The sequence below is a fragment of the Ochotona princeps genome, chromosome 1 (genome assembly GCF_030435755.1).
Source record: "Ochotona princeps isolate mOchPri1 chromosome 1, mOchPri1.hap1, whole genome shotgun sequence".
Lineage (NCBI taxonomy): Eukaryota > Metazoa > Chordata > Mammalia > Lagomorpha > Ochotonidae > Ochotona > Ochotona princeps.
This window is the reverse complement of record NC_080832.1, coordinates 73274108-73291882: the sequence shown is the minus strand read 5'-3', so window position 1 is coordinate 73291882 and position 17775 is coordinate 73274108. Positions and strand designations below refer to the sequence as shown.

Sequence of the window (17775 nt, the reverse complement as noted above, 5' to 3'; positions counted from 1 at the left end):
AGCACAGAAAATTACATTGAGTTCTTAACTCCCCCAACAATATGCCAGTACATTCACATGTGTAGTAGCTATGAAACTCAAAAAGGCACAAAAGTAAAAACCACTTTTTTGCCAAGATAATCATAAAATATATACACATATATAAATAATAAGATCATGTTATTATTTATAATGAAAAATAACATTGATTTTTCTTATTCAGGTCTAAACTCCATAGGTAAAATAAGGAAATCTATCCATACAATTAATAAGCACATATTTTATTTTTCTGGTAAAATCCAATGCATAGGCCTTACATATTAGCATTAATATAAATAATGCTCTTGAAAACACTAACTCACGTTCTGAAATTCAGCTTTTGTGATCACAGTTTTTGCTGTAATTAAACAAATATTAAAAATCATCATTCCTGCTTCCCAGATACACAGATCTACTATTGCTCTGCTCATTCTTTCTTTCTTTCTCATTGAAAATCTATCTCTGGTTAAAACTGCAAAGACAGGGCTATAAAATGTAAGATTCCAGGCACTAATGAAGAATAAAACTCAAGTGAGTGAATGAGTCACACAACCTCAGGAACTGCTTTTTTATAGAAGTGCAGCAGATGACGTAGGCTGTGGGTTCCCTGAGTGTTTGACCACTGCTTTCCTCTGCCCCTCCCTGTGTGATTCAGCAAAGCTCTCAGGGATGCAAGTGAAAACAGCAGTGCAGGGCTAACACGGGAGGAAACATAACTCACATCTCAAGGACAATTTTTAAAAACCACAAAAAAACTTTCAGTACTTAAATTTTATTACCTATAATAAATTACTTGTCAGCTCCTTTGAAACTAATCAGGAGACAAAGCAAGCTGAATATCAGAGTAGTCATAAGTTTAACAACAGGAGTGCCTGACACAAGGAGAAAACTGTTTAAACGAGAAATATTTAAAATTTCTAAAAATTAACAAGAATGTATATAATTTGTGAAATTTCATTACTCCACTTACTCTAAGGCTATATGAATATTTTATTAAATTTTTCTTCAATAAAAAAAGGAAAAACACCAGGTAACAGCTGTTGGTGCTACTCAACAGAGCACATCCATCAATGTCATTCCCTTACCCTTCTATTATTTAGTTCACCTGACCATCCTAAACTCAACTACACTTTGTCCACAAAACTGCATCTCATACCTTACCCTACTGTAATTCAATATTTTAGCCAATTCAATAAAATTAAAGAAAATAAATTCAATATGAGCCGTTTTTCTTTACTTCCTTATCCTTTTTATTCCTATGGTAGAAAAATATTTCTTTTGTACTCCATTAACATTATACAGATAGAAGATCTGTGTATATTTTTCCAACTCTCTATAACTCTACCTTTCAAATAAAGACATAGATAAATTTTTTTTTTTAAACTACATCTCCAAACCAAGTAGGTTGGTAATCTCTTCTTCACTCATTTGTTTCTACAATGTGCTTCCCTCTCTTAACCTATATTGTTCTAACCTGCTCATGGCTTCTCTGCAGTTTCGGAAGGTAATCAATCTCTCTAGGTGTATCACTTTTTTCAATTTGCATTGTCCTAAAATATGAATAAAATACATCATTTACTCTCAAGAGTAGTTTGTAGAAAGCTGTAGAAGTGAAGTAAAGCTTTACTATGTGGCCATGCCAGAGAGTTACAAGGAAAAAGAGAAAAAAAAAAGTTTAAGATTTATTTTTCTATTGGAAAGTCACATACACAAAAAGGAGAGAGAAGAACATCTTCCATGCGCTGATTCACACCCCAAGTGGCCACAACAGTTGAAGCTCAGCTGATCCAAAGCCAGGAGTCAGGAGCCAGGAGCCAGGAGCCAGGAGCTTCTTTTGGGTTTCCCATGCGGGTGCAGGGTCCCAAAGCTTTGGGCCATCCTCAACTGCTTTCCCGGGCCACAAGCAGGGAGCTGGATGGGAAGCAGAGCCACTGGGACACGAATCAGTGCCCATACAGGATCCCAACATAAGCAAGATGAGGATTTTAGCCACTAGGTTACCGTGCCAGGTCCAAACATTTTTAAGGTACAAAAAAGCAATGCACATTTGGCATTGCTTGTTATGCCCATGTCTCATATTGGCATGTCTGGGTTCAAGTTCCTACTCTGCTCCCAATTCTAGCATCCTACTAATACACATCTTGGGAAGTAGCAGGAGACAGCTCAAGTAGTTGGCTCCCTGTCACCCATGTGGGAGACCCACAGAAGACTGTAGTCCCTGACTCTGGTCTAGTCTACCTCCAGCTCTTGTGGCAATTTGGGGTGTGGAACAATGAAGGGAAAGCTTTTTTCTCTCATGGCAAGCAAATAGGCAGTAAATCAGTGGATGGGAGATACACTTATCTTTCTCTTTGCCTTTCAAAGAAGGTAAAATCAAAAATCTAAAATTCAATGTAACATATGAATGCCAGTAAAAAACATCAAGCAAGCCCAGAACACAGAGTCCCTTTGGGACTTCTCCTTAGCTCCTTTAAGAATGGGAGATGCTTAAGGCACGGCCCTTACTACTTCTCTTTTCTATTTACACTATACTCTTAGTGATCTAGTTTCATCAGTCTACATCTCTATATTGGTATTTGACTTCCAAGGTTTTTTTTCTACTCATTTATTCATTAATTACATTGTATTACATGACACAATTTCATAGGTACTGGGATTCTCCCCCCTTCACCCCAAACCCTTCCCCCATGGTGAATTCCTTCACCTTGATGCATAACCACAGCTCAAGTTCCGTTGGGATTCCCTAATTACAAGCTCACACCATACAGAGTCCAGCATCCCACGGTCCAGTCAAGTTCAACGGCCTCTTAGGGAGGCCCTCTCAGGTTTGAAGGCAGAGCCAGCAGAGCGTCACCTCAATCAATTAGAAGCTCCAACATATCATCAGCAACAATCCAGGTACGATGAGACTGGTGTAGAGTCCACTGATTGACATAGTCCATCTTAGAGTTTCCCCTTGTCCAGTTTTTTGCCACAAACACATAGCTGAGGTGGTTGATTGATCTACTCCATCTTCTATCTTTTCTTGGTTAATGTTTTGATTCCTCCATTTTGTTCAGGGGAATCCCCAAAGAAACTTTGAGGTGTTCCCAGTCCAGGCTCCTACATATACTACATGTACTACATGTAAGCACAGTGCCCGCCACAGTCCATCACTCCCATCAACTGGTGGTTGTAACCCCTGGGTTGGTTCTATTCTGAGCCCTGACCTCCATTGGAACCAATGAGTATTGCAGCTCTTCCCGGCTCTGCCCATCACACACTCGTCCCTCACCTAAACCAGTAGGAGGTGTGCTGGTTGGGTGCTGCATTCCCTACTGGCACAGGCCATTTCACCTTGGCATTTTGTGTTTTGTACTGTTTTTTTTTATCGCAACCAAACCTGGCCAGGCCCCCACACAGTTCCAGCGCTCGGATTTGCCAGTGGATGACGTGAACTGACTCAGCCTGCTCTGCCCCCAACCCGAGCCAAATGTATGCCAGTGGGTCACTTTCCAAAGCCTCTGCTGGGTTGTTTACCTCCATGCTTCCTGCGTTTATTTGTAGGGCCAGTGTCCCGTCAGAGGAACTGTTCAGATTCCTCCATCAGACCCCTTCCTGGTGTCAGGCTTCACACATACCAGCAGGTCCTTCGCCCAGCACTGCTCTTCAACCCATTCTGGTTCCTGCTGTTGAGAGTTTCAGCCCAGCCACGGCTCATCCATACCCACATATAGCTCATATATGGCTCAGTTGGGGTTGAAACCTAGCCGAGCCCGTCCCACATCTACCCTGGTCCTCCGGAGCACCAAACTGTGTTGCGGTCTAACCTGGCATGGTGCGTCAAGTCCGAATCCATATTTGTGCCGAGGGATTACAACTGTGACCCGACCAGAACTCAGCCCCCTTCCAGTTCCTGCGCCCCTTACTGGTAACCTCCACCCAACCAAGGCCTCCCCCAAGCTCCCCAACCAGGCCTGTTCCCAGCCAGTGTTAAGTATGCCAGAGGTTGCTCTGGGTCAGCCCAGCGCACCCCATAGACTGTCATGCCTCCTGCATAGACTCCACCGACCCTTCTAAACCATCCACTGGGGTCAGAGTTTCCAGGGGATTGGCCCACGCATACCTGACACATTCTAGCCCCGGGTATGGTTCTTGAATGCCAGTCAATGTCATAGTCCTGCCTTCTGTGACCCCTCTGCTGATCCCTCATCCTATCAGGTAATGGGGTTTCCTGCTGGACAAGCCCGGAATTTTGCCTTTTGAATGAACTGGTGTTGGCAATCTGCACTATAAAGTGACTACAGGTTCTTCAGAGGAAGATTTACTGCCATTGAGAATCTTAAGGACTAATACACATTCTCAGAGAACTGTGGGTTCAGCATGGAGCGACTCATGTAGCATATCAAAGAAAACAAATTCCAGAATGTCCTGGCCGGGCGGCCAGCAGGCGCAGTCTGGCGCCAAATGGCGCACTGGCCACCCGGGAGCTGCTCACCCCATGTACGTACGCACGTACGTGGTGGTGGTAAGCCTGGTTGTGCTAGGCTGGAATCGTGGCGGGGAACCCGAGCCCTCCGGGCAGCATGGCTGCCTGGGGGACTTCCAAGTTTTGATCTCTGGACTCATAAGCACATTTACCTATTTGTCATCCTCTAGCTAAATTGTCATCTTGGACCACTCATTCTGCTGAAAACAAATCTGGGCCAGCCAGGGCTACCCTAGCACCATGGTCGCTACAGCACACAACTGTGACAGGATGGGGGCAAAGCATGCTACATCAGCACCTGTTGGGGCCATCCTATCACAACCATCATTGCCACACATGTATAGCAGTCAGGAACAAATCAGAATAAGGGCCCCTGAGGACTTGTTTGAAATACATAAAATGATTTCTAAGGGTTTCCGTGGACCACGCCACTGCATCTGCAGGCAATCAAAGGAGTTGGGACAGGGGGTTGGTCAAATGAGAAAATCCAGGTTTCCGTAGGCTAGTACAGTGTAGCCAACAACATACATGGGTGCCGGATCAGCTCTGTTGGGGGGTTATGGGGAGCGGAGTCTCCCCAATCAGGTTTCTGCGACCACTGATAAGCCCAAGAGCTAAGGCTGGGAGTGGGTCTGGTGGAGGTTGTTCAGTTGAGAGTTTCCCTGACAAGACCACAGCAATCCTCAGTGTAGGATGGGGGGAGGGCACCAATTCTGTGGGTCGGCTAGGCTAAGCTGCAGTACCCACCAGCACATACAACAGCCATTGATTGGGGGGGGGGGAGCATAGTGAGGGTTCTTACACATCTCTTCAATGATGCTGGAGCACCAGCGATTTAACACAGGAGTTGGTGCTGGGGATAGAGCGAGAGGTGGGCTGTATTATGCAAGGGCTGATGCAGGGGGAGGATGGGCCTGGTCAGCACACCAGCCAGCACTCACAAGAGCCGGGTCTGAGTATCACCCAGGTGTGGGTTCTCAGGGAGCTCCCCAACCTCAGCGAAAATCACATAAATATGTGGTCTGACTCCAGAACACACACTGTAGGACTTGCCGATTCCTGTGCAGTGACAGAGAACACAGTCAAGGGTACATGAAAGACAAGCTAGCCGGCTCATCTAAACCAACAGAAGACTTTGATTACCTCTTTAAAGGGTGGAAAGAAGGGCAGGTTGAACAACACTTCAGACCAGGTTTTACAACAAGCACCTAGGTCTGTGGAAACACTGAGGTAGATACATACATTCAACAGGGTTTAGAATTTCACACATCCAGTGCAATGAAGCTGATAACTTCTCAAAAAAAAATCAAGACCACTCAAGTAACATTCTTGGAACTTTCTTCTCATTGGAGTCTCTAAGGCAACACCAACCTTCTCCATCCCCTGGCAATGATGTAGTCTGACAGTAAAAGTGGCACACCTCCCCCTGCCACTGTGGACACAGGTGGAAAGATGGAAACATTTATGTCATCCATCTTACCCCCACCTTGATCCTCACCAATCTAATCAGAGGCTAACATAAGTCTGCAACCCCCTCAGCTTTGTAATAAAAATTAAAATAAAAACTTAAATAGCAGAATGATGAACTTATGACTGATTGTGAAGGACTATACTATTATAATAAAATGGGGAAAATTAGAATGTTGGGGTGGGGGGAACTGGGGAAAGGGAAAGGGAAATCCCTGAGCATACAGAACTCTATCACGGAATAATAAAATAAATTAATTTGAAATGAAATAAGGTAAAAATTTTTCAGAAGAGAACATAGGGGCCCAGCGCGGGAACTAGCAGCTAAAGTCCTCGCCCTGAACATGCCCCGGGATCCCATGTGGGCGCCGGTTCTAATCCCAGCAGCTCCACTTCCCATCCAGCTCCCTGCCTGCGGCCTGGGAAAGCAGTCGAGGACGGCGCAAAGCCTCGTGTTCCCAAACTCGTGTGGGAGACCTGACAGAAGCTCCTGGCTCCTGGCTTCAGACTGGCTCAGCTCCAGCCGTTGTGGCCACTTGCTGAGTGAACCATCAGATGGAAGATCTTCCTCTCTGTCTCTCTTCCTCTCTGTATATCCACCTTTCCAATAAAAATAAATAAATCTTTTTTTTTTTTAAAGAAGAGAACATAAATCCCAAGGTGGCTATATTTGGAGATGGAGTCTTTCAGAGGTAGGTCAAGCCAAATGAAGTCATAAGGGTAGGCTCAATCCAATAGAACTGGTAGTCCTGTAAGAAGGGGAGAGATTTCTTTCTGTTTCTCTGTGATATACAAATAGGTCATGTGAACACAAAGCAAGCATGCAGCTGCTCAGAATGGAACCCACACTGCAGCTGTCTTATTCTTCCCCAACTCTAGAACTGTAAGAAGTAAATTCATGCTGTATAAGACAACTAGTCTACAGCATTTTATTACACCAATCAGAGCAAACTAACACACTCATAATAACTTTCTCTTTTCTAAACAGAATACCACCTATTTCAAGAATAGGTGAAAGGGGCACTCAAGGAGCATAAAATATTTTACTTTATTTTTCTAGTTCATCCAAAATACTTCACTTAATTTCCTAACTTCTGTGGATTTAAATGTGAATAGCTAACCTGATTAACTTTCTATTTATCCCTGAGAAATAAGTAAATATTTAAGCTTGATTTTATACCACTAATTCAAAGAAATTCATACATATTCTGTAACTTTCTAGTGTTGAAAATATAAAACTGTTACAAAATATTTTCAAAAATTTGTTAGTAATTAATAGAAATTTTTGAAATACTGTAAAAATATAAAATTGATTCTGTTCATGGTCCAAATTATAGTCAAAGGTCCCACATTACCCAGTGGTTGAAGCTCATAAATACATTTAGAATGAACACAACAAACAACAGACAAGTAAAAAAGCGCTCCTGAGGGACAAATTTGTTCACAGAAAAGTACAGCACGGCAAGGAACTGCAAGCGGAATTTTAAGCAATGAATCTTTAAAACATTCTTTTCATTAACATTCCTGAAGAGAAACAGTAAATTCAATAGTTTTATATTAAAGAGATAATGAAGAGGATAAACCAAAAATCTGCTTTCCTAACATATTCAAATGAGCTTTTACTTACACATAATTCAGTGAAACTACATCATTACCTTACAAATATCTGTAAGTATTTAGCTTTCACGTCTAACATACGACTACAATTTGTCATTCACCTAGAAAACTTAGAAAAAAATCCCGTTCATTATGAAAATCTCACAAATGATATTTTATTTATAAATAATATACACAGCTAACCATGAAGAAAAACAAATCTACTAAAATGTATTAGTTTTAATTAAGAAAAATCACAGCTCATTCTTGTTTTTCCACACTAAACATAATTCTTTCCAAAGTGATATAGCACAAAGGGTATTAGTATTATCTGTTTGCCCTAAGGGAATTATTAATTTTCTCCTTAAAACATGGCATAACAAATAATTATGTCTAAATAAGTTGGATAACAAGTTTAAAATGAAACACTTGAAACCCAGACACTTTTCATCATTAAGTTTGTATTAGTCTTTATTAAAACAAAACAAAAAAAATTTCAGACACTGCAGTACATGATATATAAAAAATAAAAGAAAAAATACATTTCTACTACACCAGCCCAGCAGAAATCTTAACTGGTTATTCAATATTACTAAATCCAAATGTTTACTTCCAGGACGTCACAGAAGTAACTTCTTTTTGCACCTAAAATAAAAATAAATTCATTTTAAAAAATAAACCCATTTGACAGAAGACAGCATGAGTAGGTTTATTTGTGCATTACCTACATACCTATCCGCTGTATTGTATGCAAAATCTTAAGCTTAGACATAATATATCATGAAACAAAAGAAATTAGCTGGAATATGCATTAGATCATATCCATGCTTTAGAAATTAGACAATAGTATATCATAGTGATAATGACCTTTAAATGCCTGATTTAGCACTGAAAGTTTCCTGGCATCAATCTTAATGTAAACTAAACATAAAACATCTATAATTACTACTCTATTTTAATATACACTGAAGATTACATTAATATTAATATAACATTACTTAATATTAAGATAATTTCTGTATTGAGCTGATAATTAAGGTAAATAGTTCAAACCTGAACTATATGTAGCAATGTCAGTCTTAAATAACAGTAATTTTTTTCACCCAACCAAAGGAATTAATAAAAAATAGAAAATAACAACTTGAGTCTTTGTTCAAAATTAAAAATTCTCAAAATTCAGTAATATATTATCACTAGCTTACTCCAATTCCTGTTTACAGTTGCTGAATTTAGGCAAACTCAATTATTTATAAAAATATGCAGGTCTCCAATAACTCTGAGGTCCTCCACTCCCTTTTTGGAACTCTGACACGAGATGGCAGAAGCCCAGATCCTTACTCACAGGATCTAGTGTCATCAGAACACCGGCCGGGAGCCCTGAGCAGTTCTCAGGAACAGAAGAACAGTTAACTTTCTTCGGGACCAGGGAGGGGAGCTTTCTCTGATTCTTACTTAGTTCCAACTTTGAATCCCCACCCTCTCTTACAATGACCATCAGGGTCGTTCTGGTGCCCTCTTCCCCGAAAAAAATTCAAAATTAGAATAGACAGAGATCAATAAGCAAGGCTTAGAACCAGACAGGAAATGGACAGCTTGGACTCACATATACCTTACTAGGCAGGACGCAAAAATTAGTTACTCCTCACTAAGGTATAGATTTCTTTGCACACCCCTCCTAAAACTGTTTTGCACCTCAATTGTTATCATATGCCTAGTTATTAGAGTTGTAAGCCAGACTGGACTATGCTAAAATCTACCAAGTTCAGTAAAAATTATGCTTCAATACTATAAGCTGCTAAATATAAAAATGAAAATAGACACAAGACAGCTGAATAGTACCCTATAACCATTTTAAAGTGTATAGCAGCCGGCTGGATATAAACTAAACTCGAAATGTCAATGAAGTAGTCACAGAATATGGTTAAGAACTTGCATTTTCTAACATATTGGTCACTCAATACCATGTCAATTCACTCCATAATGTTGTAAATTGTTGTTGTTGTGTTATGGCTTTTCATTGGATGGGATGATATTCTGCAAGTTCTACTTTCAGACCAGGAATGGTCTCCCAAGGAAACTGCTGAATTTATTTGGACAATAAGATGCTGGACTCTATACATGGTACATGCTTGCAATGAAAGAACCATGACTGGATTTGAACTGTACTACTGCAACAATGTGGAGGAATTCAGCGTGGGGGGAGGACATGGGGAGGGGATGGGGGAATCCCAGAGCCTATGAAACTGTGTCATAAAACGAAATAAAAAAATATATACAGGTCTCTGACTTAAGCATCATATAGTGTTGTGGACAACCTGAAGAGTTTGGCTCATTCTTGGGCTAAAACTTATATCCGTATCTCTCTCTGGGAAGAGTAAAGTGTTCCAAACTGCTTGTAATTGGAAAAGGCAGAAGCTATTTAGTGTCTGTCTCCCCATTTTATGCTTACACTGAAAAAGATTATTTTGAAAGTTGAAAGTCACAAAGTAAGGAGAGAGAGATTCTCCATCCACCTTTCTGGTTCCCTTGTAGATGGCTGCAACAACCAGCAGTGGGTCAGCCAAAGCCAAAAAGCTTCATTCATGTTTTCTCCTTGGATGGCAGGGCCCCAAACACTTAACACATTTTCCACTGCTTTTCCTAGGCTATTAGCATGGAGCTAGATTCAAAGTGGATACAAACCAGTGCCCATGTGGGGAGCTGGTGTCAGCAGGTGGCAGCTTTACTCACTATGCCACAACATTAACCCCAAGTTGTTTAGTTTTTAAATAATCACAGTCAAAAGGGTTTTAACTTCCATGTTCTTCTTTAGAATAAATGTCAGCACACCATTAAAAGAATAATGAATAAAACATTACTCTTTGGGGGGGGGCAGCATTGTGTTCAGTGGCTTAAGCCACTGTCTGTGACACCGACATCCCACAAGGGCACTGGGTCATGTCCCAGCTGCTCTACTTCTAATCAGCCCCTTGAAGCACCCGGAGAAGCAGCAGAAAAATGCCCACCCCCAGATGTTATAATCATCTGAAAGTGAACTGAAGGATGAAAAATATCCCTGTGTATAACTCTGCCTTTTAAATAAATGTATCTTCTAAAAATTTGTGTATATATTCAGTTACCTTATTGAGCTCTGGAAACAGTTCTTGTATCACAATATCCAATAACACGTAAGTCAGCTATAGTACCAAAAGGGAAAAAAAATTAAGACAATAAACAAAACCTGATTAACATGAAATATACAATGGTGGCTACCTCTAAATGGGAAGGCAAGTGATGAGGCTGATAATGTAAAGCAAGAACAAAAGTAGCTTTAACAACATTATAAAAGGCATATGGTAGGCATACATGTGTACATACTGAATAGGGACAGTTTATTATACCTCTAGTTCATTTTTATGTTAAATATATATAATAAAATTTAAAAAGCAGAATACAGAAGTATGACTGTTTTAAGATCTCAACAGAATGCTTAAGGCTATAAATGTAGAAACAGCAATTCTGGTATTTTTGAATGATGGAATTACTTATTTTAAAATATATTATTTCCTGAACTTTCTATTTATTCAAATGTTCTATATTTATTTATTTTAAATTTAAAAAGTCATGTTATAAAGTAAAAGAAAAATTTAAAAAACTCATAAATACATCACTCTTAAAGGTCTGCATTATATACCTTGATTTAAGTGTTAATTTATAGCCAAATATATTCCAGAGTTCTACTATGTCATTCACAAAATCAAACCAACACTAATCCATTAGCATTCAGAGATTATACCTGCTTGTTGAGTACTGGCTGCTGTAAGCCATCAAATAAAAGTCTGACACTCTCATACTTGGTTTCTTCACCAATACACTTGACCATGAGATCTGAACAAGAAAGTCACACATGAAACAGTCTAGTACTATAAAGTGACTATTAACTGGATCAGAACGCAAAATTCCCACCCTATTTCCAATTCATTATGCAAAAGCTATAAATCAGTATTTCCCAAACCAGTGTTTCTTCAAAAGGCCCTTTGGAAAAATAAGAGTTCTATCATCAAGTTGAGAAATGTAACATCATGTATCCCTGTTTTGGAAATTCAAAATTTCAAGCAATGTAAGCTCTGAGAATATGACAGAAAAAAAAAAATCTACTCAGACTATAAAGTGGTAAAAGATAGCTGGAAAACAGTGTTTAATGAATTATCTCATTTGGGTAAAATTTTTAAAAACTAAGTTCTAAAACACTGTCTACACATTTCCGTATACAGAAAATCACACAAAAATGTATTCTATCAAAGTGAAACATGAGCCTACATCTACCCAAATAAAAAGCTTTTATTTATTTGAAACACAGAAAGAGGGAGACAGATATCAACTGGTTTACTACCCAAATTCCTGTAACCAGGGCTGGGCTAGGCCAAAACCGGGAGCTAAGAACCCAATCAAGGTTTCCCATGAAGTTCAAAGTGATTAAACTACTTCAGCCACCAACTGCTTCCTCCCACGGCATGTGTTAGCAGAAATCAGGGGCCTGGTGTAATGGCTTATGGGCTAATCTCCTCCTGTGACACTGGCATCTCATATGGGTGCCAGTTCATGTCCAGGCTGCTCTAATTCCAATTCTGCTCTCTACTTAAGGCCTGGGAAAGCAGCCTGGGAAAGCAGCAAATGATGGCCCAAGACCTTGGGACTATGCACCCTCATCTGAGACTCAGGGGAAGCTCCTGGCTGGATCTGCTCAGCTCTAGATGTTGTGGCCATCTGGGGAGTGAATCCACAGAAGGAAGATCTTCTATCTCTCCTTTTCTCTGTAAATCTGCCTTTTAAATAAAAAAATACATCCTTTAATTTAAAAAAGAGAGACAGAGAAGGCAAATCAAAACCACAACTTGAACCCAAGGACTCCAATATGACACGTCCCATGTGCTGAGCAAAATGCTAGCCCCAAACCTATAGCAGCTGGGATCCCCAAGCAACTCTCCCATTCAAATACTAATCAGGGTCAACCCAGCCTGGCTTCTGAGAGCAGAGATAAGGCAGATTGCTAAAATAGTAGACTATTTTTATTCTGCAGATTTTCACAGTGTACTTAATATGGTGAGGGTGCAATTTAATCTTTAAGGGATAATTATATTGATGAATATGAATACTTTGTTTTTATACTTTTTGCATAAATCATTATTTTCAAGATATCTATTTATTTGAAAAGCAGATTTACAGAGAGAAAGGGAAATCTTTCATCCCTTGGTTCACCTCCTAAATGGTCAATTGGGCCAGTCTGAAGTCAGGAGCTTCTCCAGGACTCTGAAGTGGCCAACAGGGTATCAAGCACTTACGCTATCTTCTCTTGCTTTCCCAGGTGTAATAGCAGGGAGCCAATTTGAAAGAGGAGCAACAGAGACTTGTACCAATGCTCATATGCGATGCTGACATCACAGGAAATAGCTTAACTCACTATACCACAATGTTGATCCCCAGAAATTACTATTACCCACTTTACAGACCAATCATTTTTGGAAAATACTACAGATGTCTTAATAGTAATTTAGGGCCCGACAAGTTTAAACTTACTTCAGACGGCACAGTTATCTTACATTACTTATATCAATTCCTATTACCAGAAAGATTCAGTCCTGGGGTGGCATTTGGCACAGCAGTTAAAACACCACTTGGCATACTCACATCACACATAGGGGTGTCTGGCTCCAAATCCTGGTTCTGCTTCCAATTCCTGTTTCCTGCTTATGCATATCCTGGGAGGTAGCAAGTGATGACCCAAGTACTTAAGTCTCAGCCATATACATGGAGATCCAAATTGAGTTCTGGGCTCCTGGCTTTACTTGCCTCAGTCCTCTCTCTCCTATGGACACTGCAGAGAGGACCAATATATGGAAAGTCTCTCCTGCCTGCTGCCATGTCTCTCACTCTGCATTTCAAATAAATTACTTCTTTTTCAAGAGTCAATCCTTACTAAGTTTTCTACTGCTTTTTCCCCAGGCAGGAAAATAAATTCAGTGAACAAGGTGCCCAAATATCTACCTTTTCCCCATCCCTTATATCATAATCAAATTCTCAGAGCTGCTCAAAATCTCCATTACATGCTTAAAATACAAGGTAAAGCTAAGTTACAAAAGTTTAATTCAATTAACAATAAATATAGCAGATTCTTCATATTTTCAAAATATATGACTACATATGGATCCTTTGAGCTCTCGTACTTGGCAATACTAAATGGAATTTTCCAATCAATATATATGAAGCTAACAGACAAATACAAGGGGTCCTTTTATTTTAGGTGTCATTAAGTTAAAATGAAGGACTAGAGGATCAGAAAAAGGCAGGTAAATCTTATTTACAAGTTAAGTTACTCTTTTCAAATAGAAGTCTTCAAATAGGTATGAATCAAATTTGTATTGTGGTAAGACAACAAATTATTCTATTCAGTGGCTTTCCAGGATGTTCCTGAATACCAAAACTGAAACTGTTAAAAGGGTCATTACAGTCCAAAACAGGTAAGGAAATTTTTCATCACTTACTTTCAAAAGCTTACTCCAAAATAGCTTGTGTTCATTATTACATTTCTATCTGATATTTAACTGTCATTACAAAGACAATAATTATTCCAACAACACCTCTTCGATGTTGAGAATTTTCATGTAGTGTAATTTTTTTTTATTTTAATGAAAATAAAGTTTATCAACTTTGTTTTTTCATGGTTTGCCTTTTTGGTATTACAATTAAAATTCCATCACCAAACCTAAGGTCATCCCATTTTCTCCGTATTATTTCCTATGAGGGTCATAGTTTGTTTTTTATGCTTAAGTCTACAATTCATTTTGAATTCATTTTTGTGAAAGGTATAAGGTCTATGTTTAGACTTACTTTGGTGCTTGTGGATGAACACTCCAATACATATTTTTGAAAAGATTATATTTCTCTATTTTACTGCCTTTGGTCTTTTGTGAAACATCAGTTGACATTGTTGGTGTTGGCCTATATCTGGGCTATTCATTGGGTTTTTTGTTTTTTTTTTTTTAAGATTTGTTTATTTTTAGGGCCCGGCAACGTGGCCTAGGGGCTAAAGTCCTCGCCTTAAACGCCCCGGGATCCCATATGGGCGCCGGTTATAATCCCGGCAGCTCCACTTCCCATCCAGCTCCCTGCTTGTGGCCTGGGAAAGCAGTCGAGGACGGCCCAGAGTTTTGGGACCCTGCACCCGCATGGGAGACCCAGAAGAGGTTCCTGGTTCCTGGCATCGGATCGGCGCACCGGCTGTTGCGGCTCACTTGGGGAGTGAAACATCGGAAGATTTATTTATTTTTATTGAAAAGGCGGATATACAGAGAGGAGGAGAGACAGAGAGGAAGATCCTCTGTCCGATGATTGACTCCCCAAGTGAGCGCAACGGCTGGAGCTGAGCTGATCCAAAGCCAGGAGCCAGGAGCTCTTCCTGGTTTCCCACACGGGTGCAGGGTCCCAAGGATTTGGGCCATCCTCGACTGCTTTCCAAGGCCACAAGCATGGAGCTGGATGGGAACCGGGGCCGCCAGGATTAGAACTGGTGACCATATGGGATCCCAGGTGTGCAAAGCAAGGACTTTAACCACTACGCCGTCATGCCTGGCCCTATTCATTGGGTTGTAATGATGATATATATGTACCTTTTCACCAACTGCACACCACCTTGGTTACTGTAGTTTTTTAATATGTGCTAAAAGTAGCATCAATCAATTTGTTTTGTTCTTTGTCAATAATGAGTTACCTATTCTCAATCTTCTGCCTTTCTATAAACTTTAAAATATTTGCTGATAGGCACAAAATGATTTGCTGGGGTTCTTATAGGAATCCATTTGAAGCTAAATGGAGAACTGACATCATAAAAATATTGATTTTTTTTGCTATCCATAAACATGGACTAGCTCTATTTAGTTCTTTCTTGATTCCGTTTATGAAGGTTTCCTCTTTTAATTGTACACTACTCACCCTTTAATCCTGCTCATGGTCAGTCACCTGGGTGCAGCACTAGATACAAACCTGTTTTACTTTATTTTGGTATTTATTTATTTAGATATTTCCCTTGGATAATGCTCTCTGAGATTACTTGTCGTGGGGTTTGGAGTCTGACACTAACTTAGGGACATTTGTAGCTTCAAATGGTGCTTCTGTTCCTTTCTTCTCCTTCTGGAATTCTAGCAGTTCTCCCATACATGTTGGAGATTCCAGGTTTCTTTCATCTTTCTTTCTCTTCATTTTTTGTTTTGATGAATTGTGCTATATCACTTCTCTGATTTTTATTTTTTATTTGCTCCAGAGACAGAGAGCTCCCATTCACTAGTTCACTCCCAAAATGCCCACAGACGAACTTGGAAATGGACTGAGCAGATAGCTAAGCATTCACTTCAGGGACTTGTGCTGCGGCACAGCACATAAAGTTGACACCTTCAACACTGGCATCCCATATGGGCACGAGTTCATGTGTGGGCTACTCTACTTTCTATCCAGTTCCCTGCTAATGGTCTGGAAAAGGCAGCAGACGATGCACCAAGTGTTTAGACCCCTGTTATGAAAACTGGTTTATATTAAAAGCTGTTTTTATTCAACTGTCTTACTTGTGGAGTGAATCAGCAGATGGAAGATCTCTCTGTCTTTCTTGTTCTCTTTCTAACTCTTGCTTAAAAACTAAATAAATAAATCTTAAAAATAAAATAAATAAAATGAAAACTCATGGTAAAAATATCAAAAGAATACTAATCTATACAAAATTAAGTTACTTCTCAAATATTATACCTGGAATGTAATTCATCATTTCTACAAATGTTTTTTTTGCTCCTTTCTGTTTATCTTGGAGAGAGCGAGGTTCAGTGTTTTCACAAAATATAGCATCTGAAAAACAATAAAAAGAAATGTACCCAGAATTTTCACTTATTCATACACAACATAGCTTCTCACAGAAACAATAACAAACCAAAAAAAAAGAAAAAACACTTCTCAATCTCCTAGATTCACTTAAAATCACTAAATGCACAAACCACATAATGAAACACACAGCTCACAAAACACAAACCTCTGAGAAGTGTTATAAGGGAGACTAAACGGTGCTCCTGAAATAACTGTTCCAGTTTACACTGAAGATAGTAGTCAGTATACATTTCCAGGGTGTTTTTAAAGAGAATTCGCGCTCCCATTAAGAGATGATGAAGCCAGTCAGGAACTTGGAAAACTACTCGTCCTAAGAATGATTGAAAAAAACACACCTTTTTGTTTACAATAGAAACCTTGATAGACAAGATAAATGCCAATGATCAATATGCAACATGTAAACATTAATACTTTCATGTTTATGAACAAATGTATTCTCATCAAATAAAGATCTTAAATTTTACAAAGTTAATAATGGCATTAATTTGCATCACAGAAAAAGTTAAGACAGTTGAATAAAAACTGCTTTTAATATAAACCACTTGGACCTTACCTACATACATCAGGTAATCGTATACTCCTTCCACAGTCATCACTTGCATAAAATAATTCTGATTTTGCTTTCTCTCTGCATTCTCAGCACGGTTTGCATTATTCTTAAATAGATCATTGAAAAGCTAAAGCAAAAGTTGAAATAATTTACCACATTTTTGCTGATGAGACAAGAACTAAAGTGACACAGAGTGAAGACATTTAAATTGTTTCCAATCAAAACAGAGTATCAGACATGTTAAGCCTTGCTTCCAAAAATCCACATTTACCCCCAAAATTACATTAAAATTACACTAAAAATATCATAGGAAAGTCTACAATCATTATATATAAAGAACTCTTCCCTTTCTTTCATACATTAAAAGGAACTAAGTAACATACAAAGATGTATGAATATATTAATGTCTAATTTCAAAACTAAAGACATAAAACTTACATTATTCAATTAGTGAGTAGAGGATAAAACTCAGAGCTTTTTTTTTTTTTTTTACATTTTAAAGAGTTAATTATTTTTACTTGAAAAGCAGATTTCACAGGAAGAGAAGAGAAACAGACATAGAGGCCTTCCATCCACTGAATCACTCCCTGAGGGCCACAATGGCCAGAGCTGAGCTGATGGGAAGCTGGGGGCCAGGAGCTTCTTCCTGATCTCCAATGCAGGTGCAGAGGCCCAAGAACCTGAATCATCCTCAGCTGCTCTCTCAGGACATAAGCAGAGAGCTGGGATAGAAGTGAAACAGCTGGGACACAAACTGGCACCCATATGGGAT

At 39.4% G+C, this 17775-nt stretch overlaps 1 protein-coding gene across 8 annotated transcripts in view; it reads right to left on the bottom strand.

The window, feature by feature from the left end:
- Positions 1-7998: 7998 nt before the first annotated feature.
- SNX14 (sorting nexin 14) overlaps positions 7999-17775 on the bottom strand; it is a 78619-nt gene continuing 68842 nt past the window's right edge. For all 8 annotated transcript variants that reach the window (XM_058661040.1, XM_004580415.3, XM_058661042.1 and 5 more), the window contains 6 exons: positions 17007-17130; positions 16599-16763; positions 16322-16417; positions 11325-11416; positions 10669-10725; positions 7999-8194 (listed from right to left, as the gene is read on the bottom strand). In XM_058661040.1, the coding sequence (XP_058517023.1) occupies positions 8156-8194; positions 10669-10725; positions 11325-11416; positions 16322-16417; positions 16599-16763; positions 17007-17130 (573 nt within the window). In that variant the 3' untranslated portion in view covers positions 7999-8155. The remainder of the gene's footprint in view (positions 8195-10668; positions 10726-11324; positions 11417-16321; positions 16418-16598; positions 16764-17006; positions 17131-17775) is intronic.